We start from the raw sequence: 20,150 nt of genomic DNA on the forward strand, positions 1-20,150 counted from the left end.
AAAGAGAAACCTACCGTCACCAATGTTGCATTATATACACTCACACTACTGTGCAACTTCTGACAGTTTAATTTTAAGCAATGAAAAGTCCATGTGTTTATTGGATGCATCGTTTACACAGATTTTAAAGCAGACACAATGAAAGCAGAAACCTGTATGTGCTCTCTCCTGTTTTAAACCTCTTTTAGATTGACTGCTGACTGTTCTTCTAGAAAAGTGTATTTCAAGAGTTCACACTTAGATATTGTTTGGCATGCTGTCCCGGGAGAGAACCCTGAGCTTGGAGATAGGTGAGCCCAGGGCTCCCGCCTGGTCCATAGAGCATATGAGGGGAGTACGAGATCAGGTGGTTCTCGAGAGCTCCCCGTGGTAAAAGAAAAAGGAGGAGAAGGGGTGGATGGGGGGTTTCTTCGGAAAACGAAGATAAGAGTAGTTCTAGCTAGGCTACTTATAGTGAGTTGGGGTTAATCTGATTGGCTAACTAGTGAATGTAGATGAGTGGCCAGCTGCAGTCAATCATATCACGTGCTCCTCTCAAAACTAGTTTGAAAACTTCACATAGTGTTCACATGGACTGTCATTTTTTATTAGCATTAATTTGTATGATTGATAAAGTGTATGTGATGGTCCGACACCAAAGTGATATATTTAAAGTTTTATTGAATTTTTTTTATTTTATTTATTTTTTTATATTGTGATATCATTGTAATGACTACATCCAATGAGTGTGACTCTTTGGACGTGTGTGAGGATGTCAGTTTCCAGAAAAAAATTGAGACTGAGAACCACTGGCATAAAGCAATTGTCACTGTTCAATCATTTAAAGCAGGGGTTCTCAAACTTTCACTTCGGGGTCCACTTTCTCAAATAATTTTTTGAAGGCCCACCTGTCTGACATTTTCTTAATGTTTGTATGAAGTGCTCATTTAAACCTATTATGTTATATTAACAAATATATATTATACATTTGCGGTGCCTATTATTTTCTATTATCAGAATTTTCTTAATTTTTTAAAACATACACAGAAAAGAACCACAGGTCAACAGGGATATGTCAAGAGAGCAGCTTCTGCTTTAAACGGCACTGACTGAATATCTATTATTCATAAATGTACAGACAGATGTAAAACACCCTAAATCTGTTGAAATGCATTGATCTGATGGCGGTTGAGTTTTGCAGATATATATTATTGAGACATCTCTGACAGGAACAGTGAACAGCACGTCTGAAGCTTATATGCAAGTTTATTTTACAAATTATGGCAGAAACACCATTGAGCCTCGCTGGATCCTCCTGTATGGGCACACGTCCGCTATAAAACACTCACAGGACCTTAATTTTGACAACTATGCGGATATATTAACACAATTTACAAAGAGATGCTTTCACTTTACACACAGTTTGTGAATGAACAGACGTGTACTAGTTGCAGAGGCGATTGAGGCTGTTTTTGAGTTTTAAGTAATCAGAGAACAGGAGAATGTGTATTACTTCCATTTTAATATAGCTTATTAATAATGAAATCCAAAAATTATAGTTTAATATTGAGAATTTTTAATCTTGCAGGATCACTGGTTAAGAATCCCTGATTTAAACGTTAGTAATCTTGCTGCTACTGCGAACTTTTTTCCTGCCACTATTGCTGCTCCAGCTCCTACTGCTGTTTCTACTGCTGCTCCTGTTAGTACTTGTGCTTTTTGTCCAATATCACGTATTTTACGCATTTTGTTTAAGAGCATCATTTTCAATCTTTTTCTGAGCCTTTCTATACATCTCCGTGTAGTGTTGTCCGCCATTCTTCTCCATCAGTTCAGTGACCTGTGAGCGATTTACTCATGTCTTTGTTGAATAAGTGAAATCTACCTCCACATTGACTAACAAGATCCTGGACCTCATTACTTTCCCTGATATACACGCTCAAAGATTTTCCCTTCACTTGATCAGCATGAGTGAACAGAATGATGGTGTAACGATCTGCTTCATCTCCAAAGTTCTCCTGAATCCATTTCACAGTGTTTTTCTCTTCAGCTGTGAATCTCCCGTCCAGTCTGATGATCAGCAGAAACACATGAGGACCAGGAACAGACATGCAGACACATCTCACAATGTCTTTCCTTAGTTCTTCACTCAATGTATCATATAGTCCTGGAGTGTCGATGATTGAGATGTTTCTCACAGCATCGTGTTACAGAGTTAGAGGAGGTTTCCGTCCTAAACCCATCTCTGCCCAGGATGGTGTTTCCTGACGAACTTTTTTTCCTGACCCTGTTTTACCCACCAGGACTATCCTCACATCTGATGAAGAGAACAGATTTTTAAATATATTTCTTGAACTTTAATATTGTAGTTGTGAAGAACTATTGTTTTATCATTCTAATCCAAATTAGCATCACATTTTTTTTGAAACGGTAATATTAACATTCTCTAAACTCTGACTGCAAATGTCAAAACCGTTTGCTGGAACTTCAGAACTTTTTATTGTAGCCAACCATGGAAATTTAATCAGTCAGCCATAAAAAAATAAAGGTTACAAAATCTGATATTTGTTGAAGAGTTGTAAATTCTGTTTTAAAACCACAGCGGTTCGAACTGTAGTTCTGCTGAATGACTAAAGTTATCAGTATTGATGGTAAAAAACTGTACATTCTAGTCAAACCATTCTTCTGCAGTCTTATATCAGTATTAATAGCTATAAATGTGGGAGAGCGCTGATATTATGTGATTGTATTGTATTGCAATATGGAACAGTTAAGTGTTGATGTTAAATCAAAAGTAATTCACAAATACTTGATGAGATGATTTAATGACAATTTTCTATGGTTACAACTGAATTAAATACAAAATAACTGTATAAAATGATCAAATATGGAATGATAAAACATATGATTATAAATTGTACACAGCTTAAATGTAAAATTAAAGTTACCAGAGGTAGAAGAGACAGAGACAGAGAGGGAGAGACAAAGAGAGCAGGCCCAGAAGTTAGCCTGATTGCAGTAGAGTCAGAGAAGATAGACTCCAGAGGAGCAGAGGAGGAAAGCAGACCAGGAAAAGAAAAGAGGCAGAGCAGTGTTTCACCACCTATTTTGTATCTTTCTTGACCTTTTGACTAAAGCCCAAATGCTGAGACATTCAAACTGACCAATCAACATGTGACCACATCGTAAAACCCCCAAAATCCACACACCAGGCCCTGATGTTATCAGTATCTGCCTTTGGAGTCAGTATGGACCTTCTTGAGACAAAGACATGTTTTGCCATATAAACAAATGCATATGATAATTTAGCATATGAATATTTTGTGATTACGTGCAATCATCTTTCATAATAGCTGCCTGAATAGAAGCTTTTTACATATAAGAAACCCATTATCAGGTATGACTGTTCATGCCAATGCCTACTTGATATGCTAAACCAATTTACCTGAATAGGACCTGCTTTACATCTCAGAAGACAAACAGGCATACTTGTCTATTACAATAACTGTTTGATTCCCCAAAGCATTAGAGTCGTTACAGACAACGATCATTACTAGACAACAGTTAGCAAGCGTATTTTATACAACAATACCTGTTTTGATACCTCAAATAAAAATCTACTTTTATTCATTAAAATAAAGCATGCTGTTTCATAAGAGCAGTAAACCTCATACATAGACTTCCACATATTCTTATGGTTTACTATGAAACAGGATGCGAATTTGTATATTCCTAATACACAACAAACACAATACACAACTACTGAAAGGAAAGAGCTTTTATTTGTGATCAATTTTTTACAATAGTGCAAATTATGAAGGTGCAACACAAACAAAAATAACAAAGGTGCTAAAAGTACTTCATAGCAGATGCGACTTGGACAGACTGCTCTACTTTTTTGGCAGAAGAGCAGCTGCCAAGCTACCAAGAATTGAATTTATTACATCAGAGTCCTTCTGCCTTTTATCCATTTCTTTTTGCTGTAATTGCATATAAGCTGCCAGCTCCTCCCGTCGGCTCAACATCTCTGTCCTCCCGTCTCAGTTCCTGTTCTGCCTCTCTTTGTTCTTGGGTCTGCTCACGCATGTACTGCATAAAGTCCCTGGACAAGGAGGTTGCCTTACGCTTTCGAGATTCTGTAGAGGAAAAAAAAGTAAGCCTCAAATACAGGATACTTTTTGTATGCACATAGGCTTACTTTTGTGAAGTTTACACAATAAATATGAACTCTAAATACCTGGTCGTGTCCTCGGTGGAATGTGGTGTGATCCCCCTCTAATATCGGTTGTGCTGTCATGTCTCTCTGTAATATACATATACAGGAATAATTATTTACTGGCAAAAAAAGGTTCTCTTATTTTGTCTCATCTCTGTCATCAAACATACCAGGGGTAGAAGAAATAAGTGGTTGCGATGGACCATCCTCCAGTTCACTCAACTCCATGGCAGTGTTGTTTGATGGCAAATCTAGCACACACAACAAAAAAAAAAAATAAACATATTAGCCAATAGTGTCATGTCAGCAGTTTAGTATGTTAACAATCTAGTTAGTAACAAAGTAGCTTCGAAAGAAAAAAAAAATTGACACATTTTAAGGTTGCAACATTTATTTTTGCATAACTAAGCACCTTAAGAAAAAAAATTGTAATAGCAGAGTAAACAAATAATATCTTAATATACAGCAGTAAATGATATATCCTTATGTATACACATTTTTTTTCCATTACTTTGTTTTGTTTACTTACCGACTGTAAGGTTAGCTGCCATCGAATCTCTGGTGGTCTCCCCACTAACGGAGGGTTGGTGACCTAGCACACCGTCCATGATTTCAAACCACGGGAAATTTTTCCGGTGGGCGCCGCTCTGACCATTGTGGATTTTGATCGTTTTATACTGTGCTCGCAATTTCTTCAATTTCTCGCAGACTTGTACCGTTGTTCGCTGAATTTGTGCTTTCGCTAGCTCAGCAACGATGTACTTGATAACGTCCTCATTTCTGCAAACGCCGTCTATTTGCCTCTGAACATTTTCCTCGGCCCAAATGTTCAGAAGAGCCCTGGTGTCCTCAACTGACCAGTACTGTCTGCTATCCATTTTTTCTTCTTCTTAGTGAGTTGATCAAGCGCGATAGCAAAACAAATGTAAGGGAAGAAAGCATCTTGTCTCCTCTTTACCTGACAGGAAAACTCCGCCTTTGTACGTAACCAAGCCCCAGTTGGCCCTCTTTGGCCCAAGGTATTCGGCGGGCCGAAAAAGGCCGGACGCTGGCCCCAAGGAAGCCCCGCTTTGGCCCGATTACGCCCCGGAAGTGATAGTGGAAACGCGACTGGCCTTGGCTCGCCCTGGCTCGCTCGCTTTAGGCGCGATAGTGGAAACGCGGCTAGTATCTGCCTTTGGAGCCAGCATGGACCTTCTTGAGACAAAAAGACGTTTTGTCATGTAAACAAACGCATATAATAATTTAGCCTCTTACAGAGTCAATAGTACATAGATTAAAAAAAAAAAAAAAACATTTGTACATACAGTACATTTATCACTGAATGAAAGTATTACATGAGAGTGAAATCTTACTTGTCCAAATACTATATTGTATATTTATGTTACCAAAAATAAAGAAAACAATTATACAAAATATCATCATGAAAAAACAATTATTCTTGGTGGACATCCTGTCACTCTTGTTGGACTTGCCAGAGATTACACCTCTTTTAAATGCCCTTCCACAAGCATATTGCTGCAGTTCAAGATTGTGGAAGTTATGCTGTGAGTAATCATAGTTGTGCTGTGAGTATCATATTTGATACATGTATGCTCCCAAACTTGAGTTGCTAGATTATGTAAATTGTATTGCAATCAGAGATCATTTACCAATTTAGCAGACATTACAAATGTCAATATCAGACTTAAAAAAAAATAATAATAAAATAAAAATTATACATTTAAACTTGGACCACATTAATTGAATTACCTTTTGACTTCATGAACACAAAAATTACAGTTTAGTTTTTATTTTATTTAATTTTCATTGCATCCTGGATGTTTACAAACCAGTAATTCCCCTTTTAGTAGAGTCAGTCAATGTTTTGAAAGAGTCACAAGCTGTATTTGAATACTGATAGATTTAAATAGACTATTTGATAGATAGACTAGCTACAAGATTTAATAAACAAGCTTAGCAGCATTAATTTCCACCAGTTTATTGGAGTTTAAAAATGTAATTAATTCAGCTTCACAAATAGCAATGTAATCAAATTATGCCAATATATGCTGTTACTGACATTTATTATTATTATTATTATTATTATTATTATTATTATTATTATTATTAATGTACAACAAATACACACCACTGTTATATTTACCTGTTGCTCATCAGCTCCCCCTTCTGGTCTGGTGGCACAGGCAGGTAAATTGCCATTGTTAATCAAAGCCTGCTTATTTAAACTCCTTTCACCATTTATCTGAGTGTGGACAGACATAGGTTTTTATGCAAATGTCAAATGTTCCCAGTCAACAAGTTTAACCTGATTTAGCTGCTTTACAATAATGTTTGCTTTTAAAAATCGACAATCTGAGAATGGGAGAAAACTGCCATCTAATGGACAGACAAACACAAACCAGCGGGAAGATCCAGGCAGGGCCATTGCATTAGCACGTCATGATTATGCCAAGAAAGATGCGATCCTGGATTAACATCTATGTTGATCCTGGAACATCATTTTAGTTGGAAAATGTAATCTATACCTAATCCCTACCCCTAAACCCAACCATAACTGTACAATATTCCAAAAATCTGAATAATAGTTGGATATCAGTCATGTAGAAGTGCATAAACCTAATCTTTTACGGTAAACATATCCCTTATTTCTAATTGGCTGATTGGAATGTTGTTCCAGGATCAACACAGATAATCCAGAAACTTGCTGAAATTTGCAGGTTGGCAATTGCATAACCTAGCACTTTAATTCGTCATCTTATTTCTATAGCGCTTTTGCAATGTAGATTGTCTCAAAGCAGCTTAACATAAAAGTTTTAGTAAATGTATACTGTCAGTCCAGTTATCAGAGTTAGTTCAGTGTTTATTTTTCACTGCTGAAAGTCCAATAACTGAGTACATCAACCCAGGCTTATTCTGAAAACGTAGTCCTGAGGAAGTTTCTGGAGACTGCAAATTATTATTATTATTATTATTATTATGTAGCCGGAGGTACGTATGGCTGCATTTCATTTTTTATTTATTTTTTATTTTTTAAGCGAACGCTGCTGGGCGGTATCACGCCGTTCCTTTTAACGCTTACCGGCTGACCGCTTACCTTCGTGTGGAGGGCTTTCCCACCGAAACGCGTTTGTCCAGTTAGCTCGTTAGGTAAGGCTAAAACAGAATCCAAGAAATAAAGAAGTTCATAACAGGGTGAGAATGTGGTAAAATCCGAAAACATGGTAAAAACAATTAGACGAGGGCTTTTCTTTTTCTGGACTGCTTTTGTAAATTTGTTGGGTGGGTCAATCGGTAAAATCGGTTGGGTTTTAGGGAAGGAGGAGGGTGGGTTGGCCAGTCGCCCAGCCAATCGGCCAGTCGCCCAGCCAATCGGCCAGTCGCCCAGCCAATCGGCCAGTCGCCCAGCCAATCGGCCAGTCGCCCAGCCAATCGGCCAGTCGCCCAGCCAATCGGCCAGTCGCCCAGCCAATCGGCCAGTCGCCCAGCCAATCGGCCAGTCGCCCAGCCAATCATTCAGCCAGTCGGCCAGACAGACGTTTGTTCGACAGCGGCCTCTGGTGGGTTTACGCGAGAACAGCGCGGGCGCAAACCGCACTCGCGGGAGACATTTGAGATGCGAAAAAGCGCACACACAGGCCTCTTTTTGCGCTCTCCAGAAACGTCCTCGGGACTACGTTTTCAGAATGAGCCTGGGTTGGAGTACATCCATCGATGTGCAGCTCCACAAGTCCTGAACCATGCAAGCCAGTGGGGACAGTGGAGAGGAACTTCACCAATTAAATCAATGTTTATGCTGTGATGCTATCAAAATAATGTGATGAACTAACCCTTTGGCAGTTTTCATCTTGATCCAAATATTTCAAGCATTTGTTTGTAAATCTGGCTGCTTCATTTTTCAAATAATGGCAATCCTTCTATTCAAATGTTTACATCCTGGTCTTAATGCAGAACCTGTATAATGTCCTCAGTGTAAAAATATATACTAAACAGAAAACAGGGGTGATCATAGAGGAAAAGATTCAAGAGCATGAGTTATCAGTCATAATTTGACCAAATGAATAAAGTTTAATAAATATTCTTTCGATTGATGTAACATTTGTTAAAATATACGATAATATTATGGCTATTTGATCATGAGGTTTCAACAAACAGCCTTTAATTGTTCAAATTAAGTTCTTGTTTTTTTCAGAAAGAAAAAAAAAAGATACAAAGTGTGAAACCTTCAATTATTGGATGATTATTGAAAATCTCACAATCTTAGTCTGATCTGAAAATATGAATTTTAATTAAGGCTGATTATTTTACAGATTAATTTAAAGAAGCCTTTTTATTTTTAGAAAACTTAACTGTAATCCCTAAATACATTGAATAATCAATTAGTAATCATTGAATTATGACTATCAACAATATGCTAAAACTGAGAACTTATTATTAATAATATATATCTTATTATTACTCTGCTGACAAATAACAGCATCTCCTTTTTTTTTCTTTTTTTTTTTTTTTTTTTTTTTTTTGCATTTTGCCTTTTACAGCATTGATTTTGTAATATAATTCAAACATAATCAGTTAAATAGACGTAAGCATACATTTGGTTGTTAAAGTGTAGAAAGAGACGGAAGATTGTTTAAACGCAGGCACCATCACTAGCGGCAGGCAAGCACAGAAACTCCATTGGAAATACTGGGGTAAAATAAATTTCCATATGTTAAAGAGATGGTATGGAAAAATATCATTTAATGCAGTGCTTCTTGTTTTGGTCTGATACCCACTTTATATCTTATCTCCACCAGACAGCAAAGATTGCTGTTTTTTTTTTTTAAAGAAATCGATCTTAAACGTGGCAATTTTGTATAGGATGACAATTAACCTGAAGCCCTGGGGCTGACTGACTGGATTTAAAAGATCATGTACATCTACCCCATTTGAGCGGAGAGACCTTCGGGAAAATAAAGATATTCCATTTCATTATTAACTGACAATTGATGACTTGTGAAAAGAAAAAATCATATAGAAACCAGCAGATCAGCTGAATGGATACTAACACAGCATTTTCAAGCATTTTGTCAACTGTTGAGATCCAATGAAGACAGCATTGCAGGTTCTCTCCGGGTAACTTTAGTTCTCATTATACTGGTAACTAGATTTAATATTGGGTAAAAATACCTCAATGCATGATATATTTGACGTATATTATAAGTTTTTAACATTTACTAAAAGAGTCACTGGTCCACAGTGATCTGATGATATCATCTGATTAAAGATTAGGAGTAAAAAATGCAGGTCTAAAATAGTAAATCTGGTAGTATTACTAGTTTTTACATTTTCATAATGCAGTGGGAATTGTTCTGATAATCTTGCTGTACATTTGGGTTGGTTTTAGACTTTCTCCTTAATATATTTTCTGGAAAATTTTCTTTGCAAAATCCTTAATAGTGGAATCATGGTAGCAGCCAACGACTATCAAAGTAAGAAATTGTTCAGTCGATTTAAATAGTGTTAATGTTGTTTTAAAGTCATGCTTGATTCAACACAATCTCACGGAAATTCATAACTTTTAGATTTAGTGGCTAATTTGTATGATCTAATTCGTATAATTTAGTACGATTTGCTCATCCCCCAATGGCGGTTGGGTTTAGGGGTGGGGTTAGGTGCCACGCCTCCTTTTTAAAATCGTACAATTTCGAATGACTGAACACGTATGAATTCGTACGAATTAGCCATGTCAAAACGTAAAATACTTACGTTTTCTCGTGAGATCAGGCTGGATTGATTGCATGTGATTTCTAATTGATTCAAAGTAGCGTGATAAACAATATAGGCAGCCTTTCACAAGATATCACTGTTCAAATATGTACAAATGTGTGAAAATAAAAGTAACTTCACCTCAATTTGCTGTTCTATGCTTGTCTGTCCACTGGGTGGAGACTGTCTCATTAATATTTACTTCCTCTTTTAGTTTACCTGTCTAAATATAACTTTTACATTGTAATATTGAATCCCTTAGGATGTATTATGAATTTGGTTAACAATAAGAGGGCTTCCATGTTTACAGTATATGAAACACAGTTGCAATTGACTCCTGCAGGTCAGCTAGAGGCATATACTGAGGATACGCAAGCAAGTATTTGGATGTATTTTATTATTAAATGATTTAGTAGAAAGAACATGGGTAAAAACAGTTTGCAAACTTAAATGTCTTGTCTCTTGTTGCAATTGTTACCATAACAATGTTTGTTTTATTTGACTATAAATGCCAATAATTATAAAATGTAGTATAATTGATACATATACAGAGTTTTTCATGCAATAAATAGTAAACTGAACTATCCCTTTAAAGGGATAGTTCACCCAAAACTGAAAATGTCCTGTTAATTTACTCAAGTCTTTCAAAATGAAGTTGCCTTTTTTTTTCCTCATCAGTACAACATTAAAGAAGATCTTGAGCTGAATGCCTGCTTATTGGTGATTCATATAATGGTAGTGATTGATGAAAGTTCATTAAAAAAAACATGCAAATCAGCCTAAAGCAATAGCCATGACTCCTGACGACACACTAAAGTCTTGTGAAGCAAAATGATTGCTCCATGTAAGAAATTGGGGCTGGAGGTAAAGGATATGAGGGTTGCCTAGGTCGCCTCTAGACATGCCAGCCCCGATGACACCACTAATGTCTGTCAATAAACTGTGTCACCTGACCTCATGTCTAGGCGTGCTCTCTCTCTTTTGCAGAGTGAAATGACCTGTCTTAAAGGGACTTTGTTAGGAGCCCTGACTATTGATTTGGACTCATTTGTATGCGTTTATTTTTATTCTAAAAACTGTCACCATTTACAGACATAATATGAATCACCAAGGACCACAAATTCAGCTCAATATCTTATTTAATGTTCTACTGACGAAAAAAAGTCACCTACGTGAATGACCTGTGGGTGAGTGAATTAACAGGAAATTATAATTCTGAGTGAACTATCCCAGCAGGCACACAACATCATAAGACGTTAATATTAGGCTAGATTTAGGTCGTGACGGCAGGTGACCAAAATTCAATGTCTAGCCAGCGTCTAAGGACAATGTTAATTTGAGGTCCATTGCCATCAAATTACATTGATATTTGGTTTATTTTAGATTCCAAAGTCTGATAGATGTCGTAGTAGTAACGTCCACACAATGCCAAGGTGTAACATGATTAGACATTGATATTTGTTGGATTTTTATCATTTGCGATGTTTCTCTTTGGTTCTTGGGGTGTTGTAAGTGGGCCCTGAATATTTGGAAAAGTTGCTGCTGCTATTAAAGTTGTAGATTTGCCTCTGGTGGCTGCTGCTAGTGCTGCGCCTCCAAGAGCTGCTGCTCCCGTCATTAAAGCTACACCATAGGAGGCCAGGACTGCATCTCCATTAGATGAAAATAAAGCTTGAGGTATCATTCCTCCTGTAGCGAATAATGCTGCACCGCCGGCCACTGCTGCTCCTATTAAGGTGTCTTTCAACAGTTTATTTCTCTCTTCAGCCTTTATCTTCTCCGCTCGTCGTCTCTCTTCTTCGTCTTTGATTTTCTTCTGAGCTTTTTCGTACATCTCATTGATGTAAAACTGCCCTCCATTCTTCTCCACCATCCGTTCGATCTTCTCCAGCAGTTCACTGACCTGAGATCTGTTTTCTTCATCTGTGTTACTGAAGATGTGATATCCACCTTTACACTGTTCAACTAGCTCCTTAAATTGCCTGTTTTCATCCACAAACTCCTCTATGGATGTTTTATTCTGATCTCCGCTTGTGAAGACGATGATAGTGTATCGATTAGCTTCTTTTCCAAAGTTCTCCTGAATCCATTTGACTGCGTCTTTCTCTTCATCTGTGAGTCTGACGTCCAGTCTGAGCACCAGCAGAAACGCGTGAGGGCCAGGAACAGACATCTCAACGCATTTCTCGATTTCTTTCTTGAGCTCTTCTTCACTGATTGACGTATCACACAGTCCTGGAGTGTCGACCACTGAGATGCATCTGCCACCGATCGTGTGCTGCTTTTGTTGACAATGTTTAGTCACAGAATCTACAGAAAGTTTATCCTTAAAAAGCTTTTGCCTCAGGATGGTGGTTCCTGTCGCGCTCTTTCCAGGTCCAGTTTTTCCAACCATCACAATCCTTAGAGCTGTGCATTCGCCAGACTTTGAGTCTAAAGCCCAGTCTGAGACAAGTGCATGAGCCAGATAATCAGACAAAAAAATGGTTTACGTTTAGAGTTTTATGGATATTAGGATTGTAATGATACAAGAATTTGATACCAATCGGTACTGAAATTTTAAAAGCGAGCATTTGAGCGCTGTGGAGCACGTTCTTTAAGGAGCAGTATGTAAGTTTGTCACCCAGGGGTTGAACTGGGTATTGCATTCCAAGATCAAAACAAATGCAAGCGCAGGTTGCCAGATTGAGGACCAACAGGAGCGAATGTTCTATATAAAAGCGACGACATGCGATAGAAGGAATATTTTCCATATTAAGAGTTTTTAATTATTAACCAACACCTCGAATTTATATATTAGAAACGGCTTCTTGCAGCTCAACAACAGTAAACTGACGATCATCAGCTCAGGTACACCGCATGTGCTTTATTCAGTGTTAAATGTCAATAATGTGAGTTTGAATGCCATTTATGTAACATGAATTGCCATACTACTGAAAGCAGCAGTAGATAGTTCACCTCAGATATTGAAAACAATAAACCATTTGAAATTGAACTTTAAAACTGAGACTCTGCAAACCAACACATATGAAATTAATTTATTTCCTCAACATTCTACAGACAATCCCCCATAATGACAATGTGTAAAATGGAGTTTTTGAAATTGGTGCAAATTTATTAAAAATAAAAAAGCTGAAAAATCACGTACATCGGTATTCACAGCCTTTGGCTCTAAACTGAGCTCAGGTACATTCTGTTTCCACTGATCATTCTTGAGATGTTTCAGCAGCTTCATTGGAGTTCACCTGTGGTCAATTCAGCTGATTGGACATGATTTGAAAAGACATACACCTGTCTATATAAGGGCCCAGTGCATGTCAAAGCACAAACCAAGCATGAAGACAAAGGAATTGTCTGTAGACCTCCGACACTGGATTGTCTCAAGGCACAAGGCTGGGAAAGGTTACAGAAAAAGTTCTGCTGCTCTGAAAGTTCCAATGAGCACAGCGGCCTCCATAATGCCTCCGGCTTCCGTAAGTGGAAGATGTTTGGAACCACCAGGACTCTTCCTAGAGCTGGCCGACCATCTAAGCTGAGTGATTGGGGGAGAAGTGCCTTTAGTCAGGGAAGGTGATCAATAACCCGCTGGTCACTCTGTCTGAGCTCAAGCGTTTTTCTGTGGAGAGAGGAGAACCTTACAGAAGGACAACCATCTGTGCAGCAATCCACCATTCAGGCCTGTATGGTAGAATGGCCAGGCGGAAGCCAGACTCCCCACCTGGAATTGCCAAAAGGCATCTGAAGGACTCTCAGACCATAAGAACCAAAATTCTTTGGTCTGATGAGACTAAGATTGAACTCTTTGAGTGAATGCCAGGCTTTACGTTTGGAGAAAACCAGGCACCGCTCATCATTAGGCTAATACCATCCTTACAGTGAAGCATGGTGGTGGCAGCATCATGCAGTGGGGATGTTTTTCAGCAGCAGGAACTGGAAGTCAGGATAGAGGGAAATATGAATGCAGCAATGTACAGAGACATCCTGAATGAGAACCTGCTTCAGAATGCTCTTGACCTCAGACTGGGGCGACAGTTCATCTTCCAGCAGGACAATGACCCAAAGCACACCGCCAAAATATCAATGGAGTGGCTTCACAACAATGCGGTGAATGTCCTTGATTGGCCCAGCCCGAGCCCAGCCCTAAATCCTATTGAACATCTCTGGAGAGATCTGAAAATGGCTGTATACTGTCGCTTCCCATCCAACCTGATAGAGCTTGAGGTTCTACAAAGAGGAATTAGCAAAAATTCCTAAAGACAGGTGTGCCAAGCTTGTGGCATCATATTCAACAAGACTTCAGGCTGTAATTGCTGATAAAGGTGCATCAACAAAGTACTGAGCAAAGGCTGTGAATACTGATGTGCATGTGATTTTACAGCTTTTTTATTTTTATTAAATTTGCAACAATTAAAAAAAAAACTCCATTATGGGGGATTGTGTGTAGAATGTTGAGGAAATAAATCAATTTAATCCATTTTGGAATAAGACTGTAACATGAACAAATGTGGAAAAAGTGAAGCGCTATCAATACTTTCCGAATGCACTGCATGTCAGCTTATAGACAAACCAGCTGATCTTTCTGGCTTTTAAAACGCTCCAGTGTCCCTCTATATGTGGTTACAGTGAGTTTGGTGAACCGATGACCTTCACAACCAATCACAGTCAATTCTGTTGAGCATGTGAACACAACGGCAAATCAGCGCTGTTCAAGAATGCGCTCAAATGTTCATGGGAAATGAACGTCAGTACTGATTGGTATCGAATTCCAGTATCATGACATTCCTACTGGATATGTCATATTGTAACCATGAAAGTAAAGTTCTCACCTGCTGTGGTTGGCTCTTGTTCTACCTCAACCTTTTGCTTTATCTGCTCCCATTTTCCTGTTCCACTTGACTTCCAGCAATTTTCCAGTTTATGGTCTGTGGTTATTTCTCCCAATTCTATGTATGAGTTCCTCTGAGAGTTTATGATTTGCTTTACAGTATCTGTTTCATCGTTCTTGTCTTCTTGTGTGACTGTTGAACACATGCCTTTATTCAGTTGAGTTCTCAGATCTTTACTCACATGAAGACCAAGAGGATCATTTGTAGTCACATTAGTTGTGCATGGTTCTCCTATATTTTGCATTTTACATTTCACTGAATTCATCTCTTGAACTTTTGTTCTGTTTTCTTCAGCTTTTTCCTTTTTCTTCTCTTCATATTTGCTCATTATTTGAGACTTTAAGTTAATGTTGTTGTTGAAATACTGCTTATTATTATGTCTGATGATTTCATCGATCTTCTGCAGAAGTTCTGTGATGTCTGCTTGTATGATGTCACTTGTACTGTTAATGCCGTGATATTGTCCTCTAAAGTGATTGACTAGCTTCTGAATTTCTTCACTCAGCAAAAAGAGCATCCATTCTTTCTGTGTCATGTTCTCTTTTCCACTGAACAGCACTATTGTGAACTTCAAGGCTTGGGGACCAAAGATCTTCAGGATTTTCAGCACAATCTTCCTCTGGTCAACTAAGAAGTTCTCCAGGTTGATGATGAGCAGAAACACATGAGGTCCAGGAAAACAGAGATCCAGGCTCTTCATCATCTGATTCTGCAGCTCTTCAGCAGTCAGGTGAGTGTTGAAGAATCCTGGAGTGTCGATGATGGAGATGTTTCTGTCTTCTACTCTTCCTCTCTGTATTTCGCTCTCTCTCGTTCGGCTCTCTTTAAACACCTCTCTGCCCAGTATTGCATTTCCTATTGAACTCTTTCCAGCTCCAGAAGCTCCCAGAAGCACAATCCTCACATCAGGTTCATTACCTGTCAAACAGGTTACATCATTAGCTAGAAATCATGTGCATTTGTCCTAATGTACTTTTTTTATAATATTTTTTTCAGGGTATTCACCTTTATTGGATGGGAAAGTAGAGAGAATTGACAAGAAGGAATTGACAGGACCACAATGCGGAATCGAATTCGGTCGCCGTGAGCACCGGAGTGCATGTGTCGACGCCCTAACCACTACACCACTGGCGCCGGCTTTCCCAATGTACTTTGACTGCTAAACTAAAACTCACTTTACAGTGGCCATAAAAAATCTTTGCATTGACTTGTTCATAGTCATTGGAAAAAGTGACAATTGACTTGCAAATATCTGATTGGACAAATCTAACTGTTAACTGAACTTAACAGTGCTTTGAATGTATGTAGTGTAATGGGGTGGCCTTTATGGGGTGGCCTATTATTACTTAAAGGGAATTATCTTACAGTTATATCCTCTAATGATCAGTAAATCAAGATGTGATTAGTACCAAAAGATCATATACTGCTGGCTATTTGCCCTAATAAACATACTGCCAAGCACAAAATCACAAAACAAACAGATAAAATTCAATGTTTAGAAGATCCAGATCACAACTAAAGCAAACTCTGATCACAACAATGGTGAATGGTCAAAAAGGTTTCATTTCAAATATCAGCATATAACGCTTGTCAACCTCGATAAGAACTATTGTAGACTAATGACACAAGCAAAGTCAAACTGGTTTAAATAAGAGAAAGTGAAAATGCTGTTTGTGGATTTACTCAACAGAAATGATTGTACTTTTCACCATACAGCACAGATATATATGTGTATATAATCCTGGACCAGGCCGTATCCTGAGCAACTATTTAGCGTGTAATCTGATTTAATAATTTCTGATAATCTGTGTTCATGCTTTATTTTTATCTGTAATATATAATGAGAATTAAATTCAAAGTGACGTGTTGTTCTAATTGTAGTGTATGATTATCATATATTTTTTTGTAAAAAAAAAAATCAACTAACCTTCAACTTCTGATGCCATTTCGTCTCTTGCTGTTCTGATTATGTCTCTTATCTGTCTGAAAAGCTGAGTGGAAGTATTTCAATCATTTTTCCTATTAAACCTCAGGTAGTACCGCCCATAGACATGCATTTAACACCGGCGAGCATTCGCAAACATGCATCACTACATTTTTTGCACTGTGTCAAATGTTTTTGTTGTTTTTAAATGTCGTTAAATTCAGAATTATTAACCCCCCTAAAAATTTTCCCCAATTTCTGTTTAACAGAGATAATTTTTTGGTCACACTTTATTTTGATGGTTTGTTGAATTTAAGTTACATTGCATCCACATGCCAACTAATTCTCATTAGATTATAAGTAGACTGTTGGATTGGGCTTAGAGTTAGTGTAAATTGACATGTACTAGCAAAGTTTCTTATAGCCAGTTAAACATTTGTTTAGCAGCAGTATCAACAGATATTAAGCAGACAGTCTACTAATATTTAAATGGTCTGTCAAAATAAAAGGTTACCAATTTTTTTTAACGCATTTCTAAACATAATAGTTTTAATTACTCATTTCTAATTACTGATTTCTTTTATCTTTGCCATGTTGACAGGAATTAATATTTGACCAGATATTCTTCAAGACACTAGTATTCCGCTTAAAGTGACATTTAAAGGCTTAACTAGGTTAATTAGGCAAGTCATTGTATAACAGTGGCTTATTCTGTTGACAATCAGAACCAAATATTGCTTAAGGGGCTAATAATATTGACCTTCAATAGGGTTTAAAACAATTGAAAACTGCTTTTAATTTAGCTTAAAACGAATAAGACTTTCTCCAGAAGAAACAATATTATGGGAAATACTGTAAAAATATCCTGAATCTGTTAAACATCATTTGGGAAATATTTTATTTTAAAAATCCCAGGAGGGCGAATAATTGTCCTTTAGCTGTACATATGCAAAGTGTTGACAGCAAAAAAGAAAGTGGCAGAGAACACTGAGGAGAAAGTCAGCAGTAAATACCTGAGTGCAACAATCAGCCAATGCATTATCTGCCAAATGTGTGACACACACCTGAATAACTGGTTAATCCACTGCGGTAAAATCAAGCAGCAAACATCCTTTGTTTTGGCTGTTTCTGTAGAAACGGTCAAACTTTATTTCAAGGTACAATGCTCGCCATAACACCAGTAACTGTAGCTTTTAGCCTAATTGTAACACGGGGAGTGACACGGACAACTGAAGCTTGGATCCACTTGCAGGTTTATTTGAAGTCAGGCAAGCAATAGTCAACACAGATGTATAAAATGGCAGTCCAGAATCGTAGTATTAACACAGGCGAGAGGTCGGAAGGCAGGCGGTGAACAGGGACAAAAGTATAAATGAGATTAGGGTCAAAACACAGGAAACCAAGACTAGAATTTTCATTTTACAGATAACAAGACTCGGCAAAGGAAGTGAGTGTGTGTGCTGCTTAAATAGTGTGCGTAGTCAGTCTTTGACAATCCTCAGGTAGTGCAAGCGTAATCAGTCAAAATGAGGAAGCATGTGTGTTTGTGAACGGAGTGCATGTATGAAAATGTAGTCCATGAATGGCGGATTTGTAGTCCATATGTGTTTGTGTGAGATGCAGCGATCTTGGGAGTATGATCGCTTTGTGATCGTGACACTAATAAACTCATAATTTGCTTCCTTGTTAATAGTTAATAAGGTAATTTAGGTATTGAGTAGGATGCAGAATATGTGCTTTACAAGTACTAATTAACAGCCATATTCTGATAATAGCCAGATAATAAGCCAGTAGTAAAAAGTTAGAATTGATATGATATAGCAATTTATTGTCAGACAAGTCAAGCGAAACAGGATTTATGATAGTGACCATAATTTACATACACTTCAATCATATACATTGAGACACATTATACTAAAAAGTAAATAAATTAACTGCAACTTACAAATTTGCAGTGCACTTGGGTTTTATTAAGCTCCTTGTGTAATTCCAAAACAAAAACAAGATTTAGCTCAACTTTGTTCAATCTTGGGACTCTAAATCTTTGATTTCAAGAGTTCACACTTCGCTAATGATTGATTATAAAGCTTGTTTGGCATGCTGGAGAGAGCCCTGAGCTCATAAAATCCCATGCGAGCAAGAGAAGAACATGTAAACTCCACACAGAAACGTCGGCTGGCTTGGTAAGGACTAGAACCAGTGACATTCTTACTGTGAGGCAACAATAGCCGCATTTCCACTATCGGGCCAGTGCGAGCCAGGGCTTTAATCGGGCCAGGCCGGGCCAATAGCCCGGGAGGTTGAGAAATGAGGCCCAAATCATGTCGCGTTTCCACTGTCGGGCTAGTTGCTCGCAGCGCGTCACGCAAACACCGCCCCCAGAACGTCCCGCCGAGCGACGAGAACGATGATAGCAAAACAAATGTAAGGGAAGAAAGCATCTTGTCTCCTCTTTAGCTGACAGGAAAACTCCGCCTTTGTACGTAACCCCGCCCCGAAGCCCCAGTTGGCCCTCCTTGGCCCAAGGTATTCGGCGGGCCGAAAAAGGCCGGACACTGGCCCCAAGGAAGCCCCGCTTTGGCCCGATTACGCCCCGGAAGTGATAGTGGAAACGCGACTGGCCTTGGCTCGCCCTGGCTTGCTCGCTTTAGGCGCGATAGTGGAAACGCGGCTAGTGCTAACCATTGGGCCACCTATCTAGGAAAGGAGGAAGAGTAGGGGTGAAGGGGGGATTCTTCAAAACGAATATGGCTGTGATAAGGAACTTAGCATATTTATAGTGTCTTAGGAATCGTCTGATTGGAGAATCATGAATTGGCTAATGCAGCACCAGCTATGATCAATCATAAGCACGCGATCCTCTTGAAATTAGTTTATAACGTCACTTAATGGTAATAATTGATATTATATTATTAGCTAATTTGATTAAACTAAAGTGTTACTAAAAGTTCAAATTTGAATATCAGTCACAATAAATCATCCTCAAATTAAGAAAAGAGTCACATGGATGTTCATGTGTTTTAAACATTTACAATGGATCTGTGTACTGTAGTATTTTTTAATGTGATTTGATATTACACATTTGCATTCGAGTCATTAAATCCAACGTCATGCTGCAGTGTTTTCTCCAACTACAGACAGATGTTTCTTTTTGACTTACAATGAGTCTTGATGTCACGGAATGAATAATAATAATAAAAAAAATAATAATACAAATTCCATCAGACAGTATTAGTTATAAGAACAGTGAGAGTGTTGTTGATTTGTTATAGTGACACTCTTTACTTCCACTGTATCATTATCTTGAATAGTCGTCATATTTCTGTTGGGTGGATTTCTCTGGTAAGTCCAGTTCTCGTCAGTGTCTTTGAGAGTGACTCAACTCATGTGGAAATTT

At 38.1% G+C, this 20,150-nt stretch overlaps 1 protein-coding gene and 1 pseudogene across 1 annotated transcript; both read right to left on the minus strand.

Moving 5' to 3' along the window:
* Positions 1 to 1,569: 1,569 nt before the first annotated feature.
* LOC130221982 (GTPase IMAP family member 9-like) lies at positions 1,570 to 3,530 on the minus strand (annotated as a pseudogene).
* Positions 3,531 to 9,977: 6,447 nt separating this feature from the next.
* Positions 9,978 to 16,831, minus strand: LOC130222920 (uncharacterized). Its single transcript, XM_056455546.1, has 3 exons — positions 16,757 to 16,831; positions 14,770 to 15,747; positions 9,978 to 12,388 (listed from the first exon to the last, which is right to left on the minus strand). The coding sequence occupies exons 1-3, from the start codon at positions 16,773 to 16,775 to the stop codon at positions 11,388 to 11,390; spliced, it is 1,998 nt and encodes a 665-aa protein (XP_056311521.1). The 5' UTR covers positions 16,776 to 16,831; the 3' UTR covers positions 9,978 to 11,387.
* Positions 16,832 to 20,150: the final 3,319 nt, after the last annotated feature.

This window comes from Danio aesculapii, chromosome 1 (genome assembly GCF_903798145.1).
Source record: "Danio aesculapii chromosome 1, fDanAes4.1, whole genome shotgun sequence".
NCBI lineage: Eukaryota > Metazoa > Chordata > Actinopteri > Cypriniformes > Danionidae > Danio > Danio aesculapii.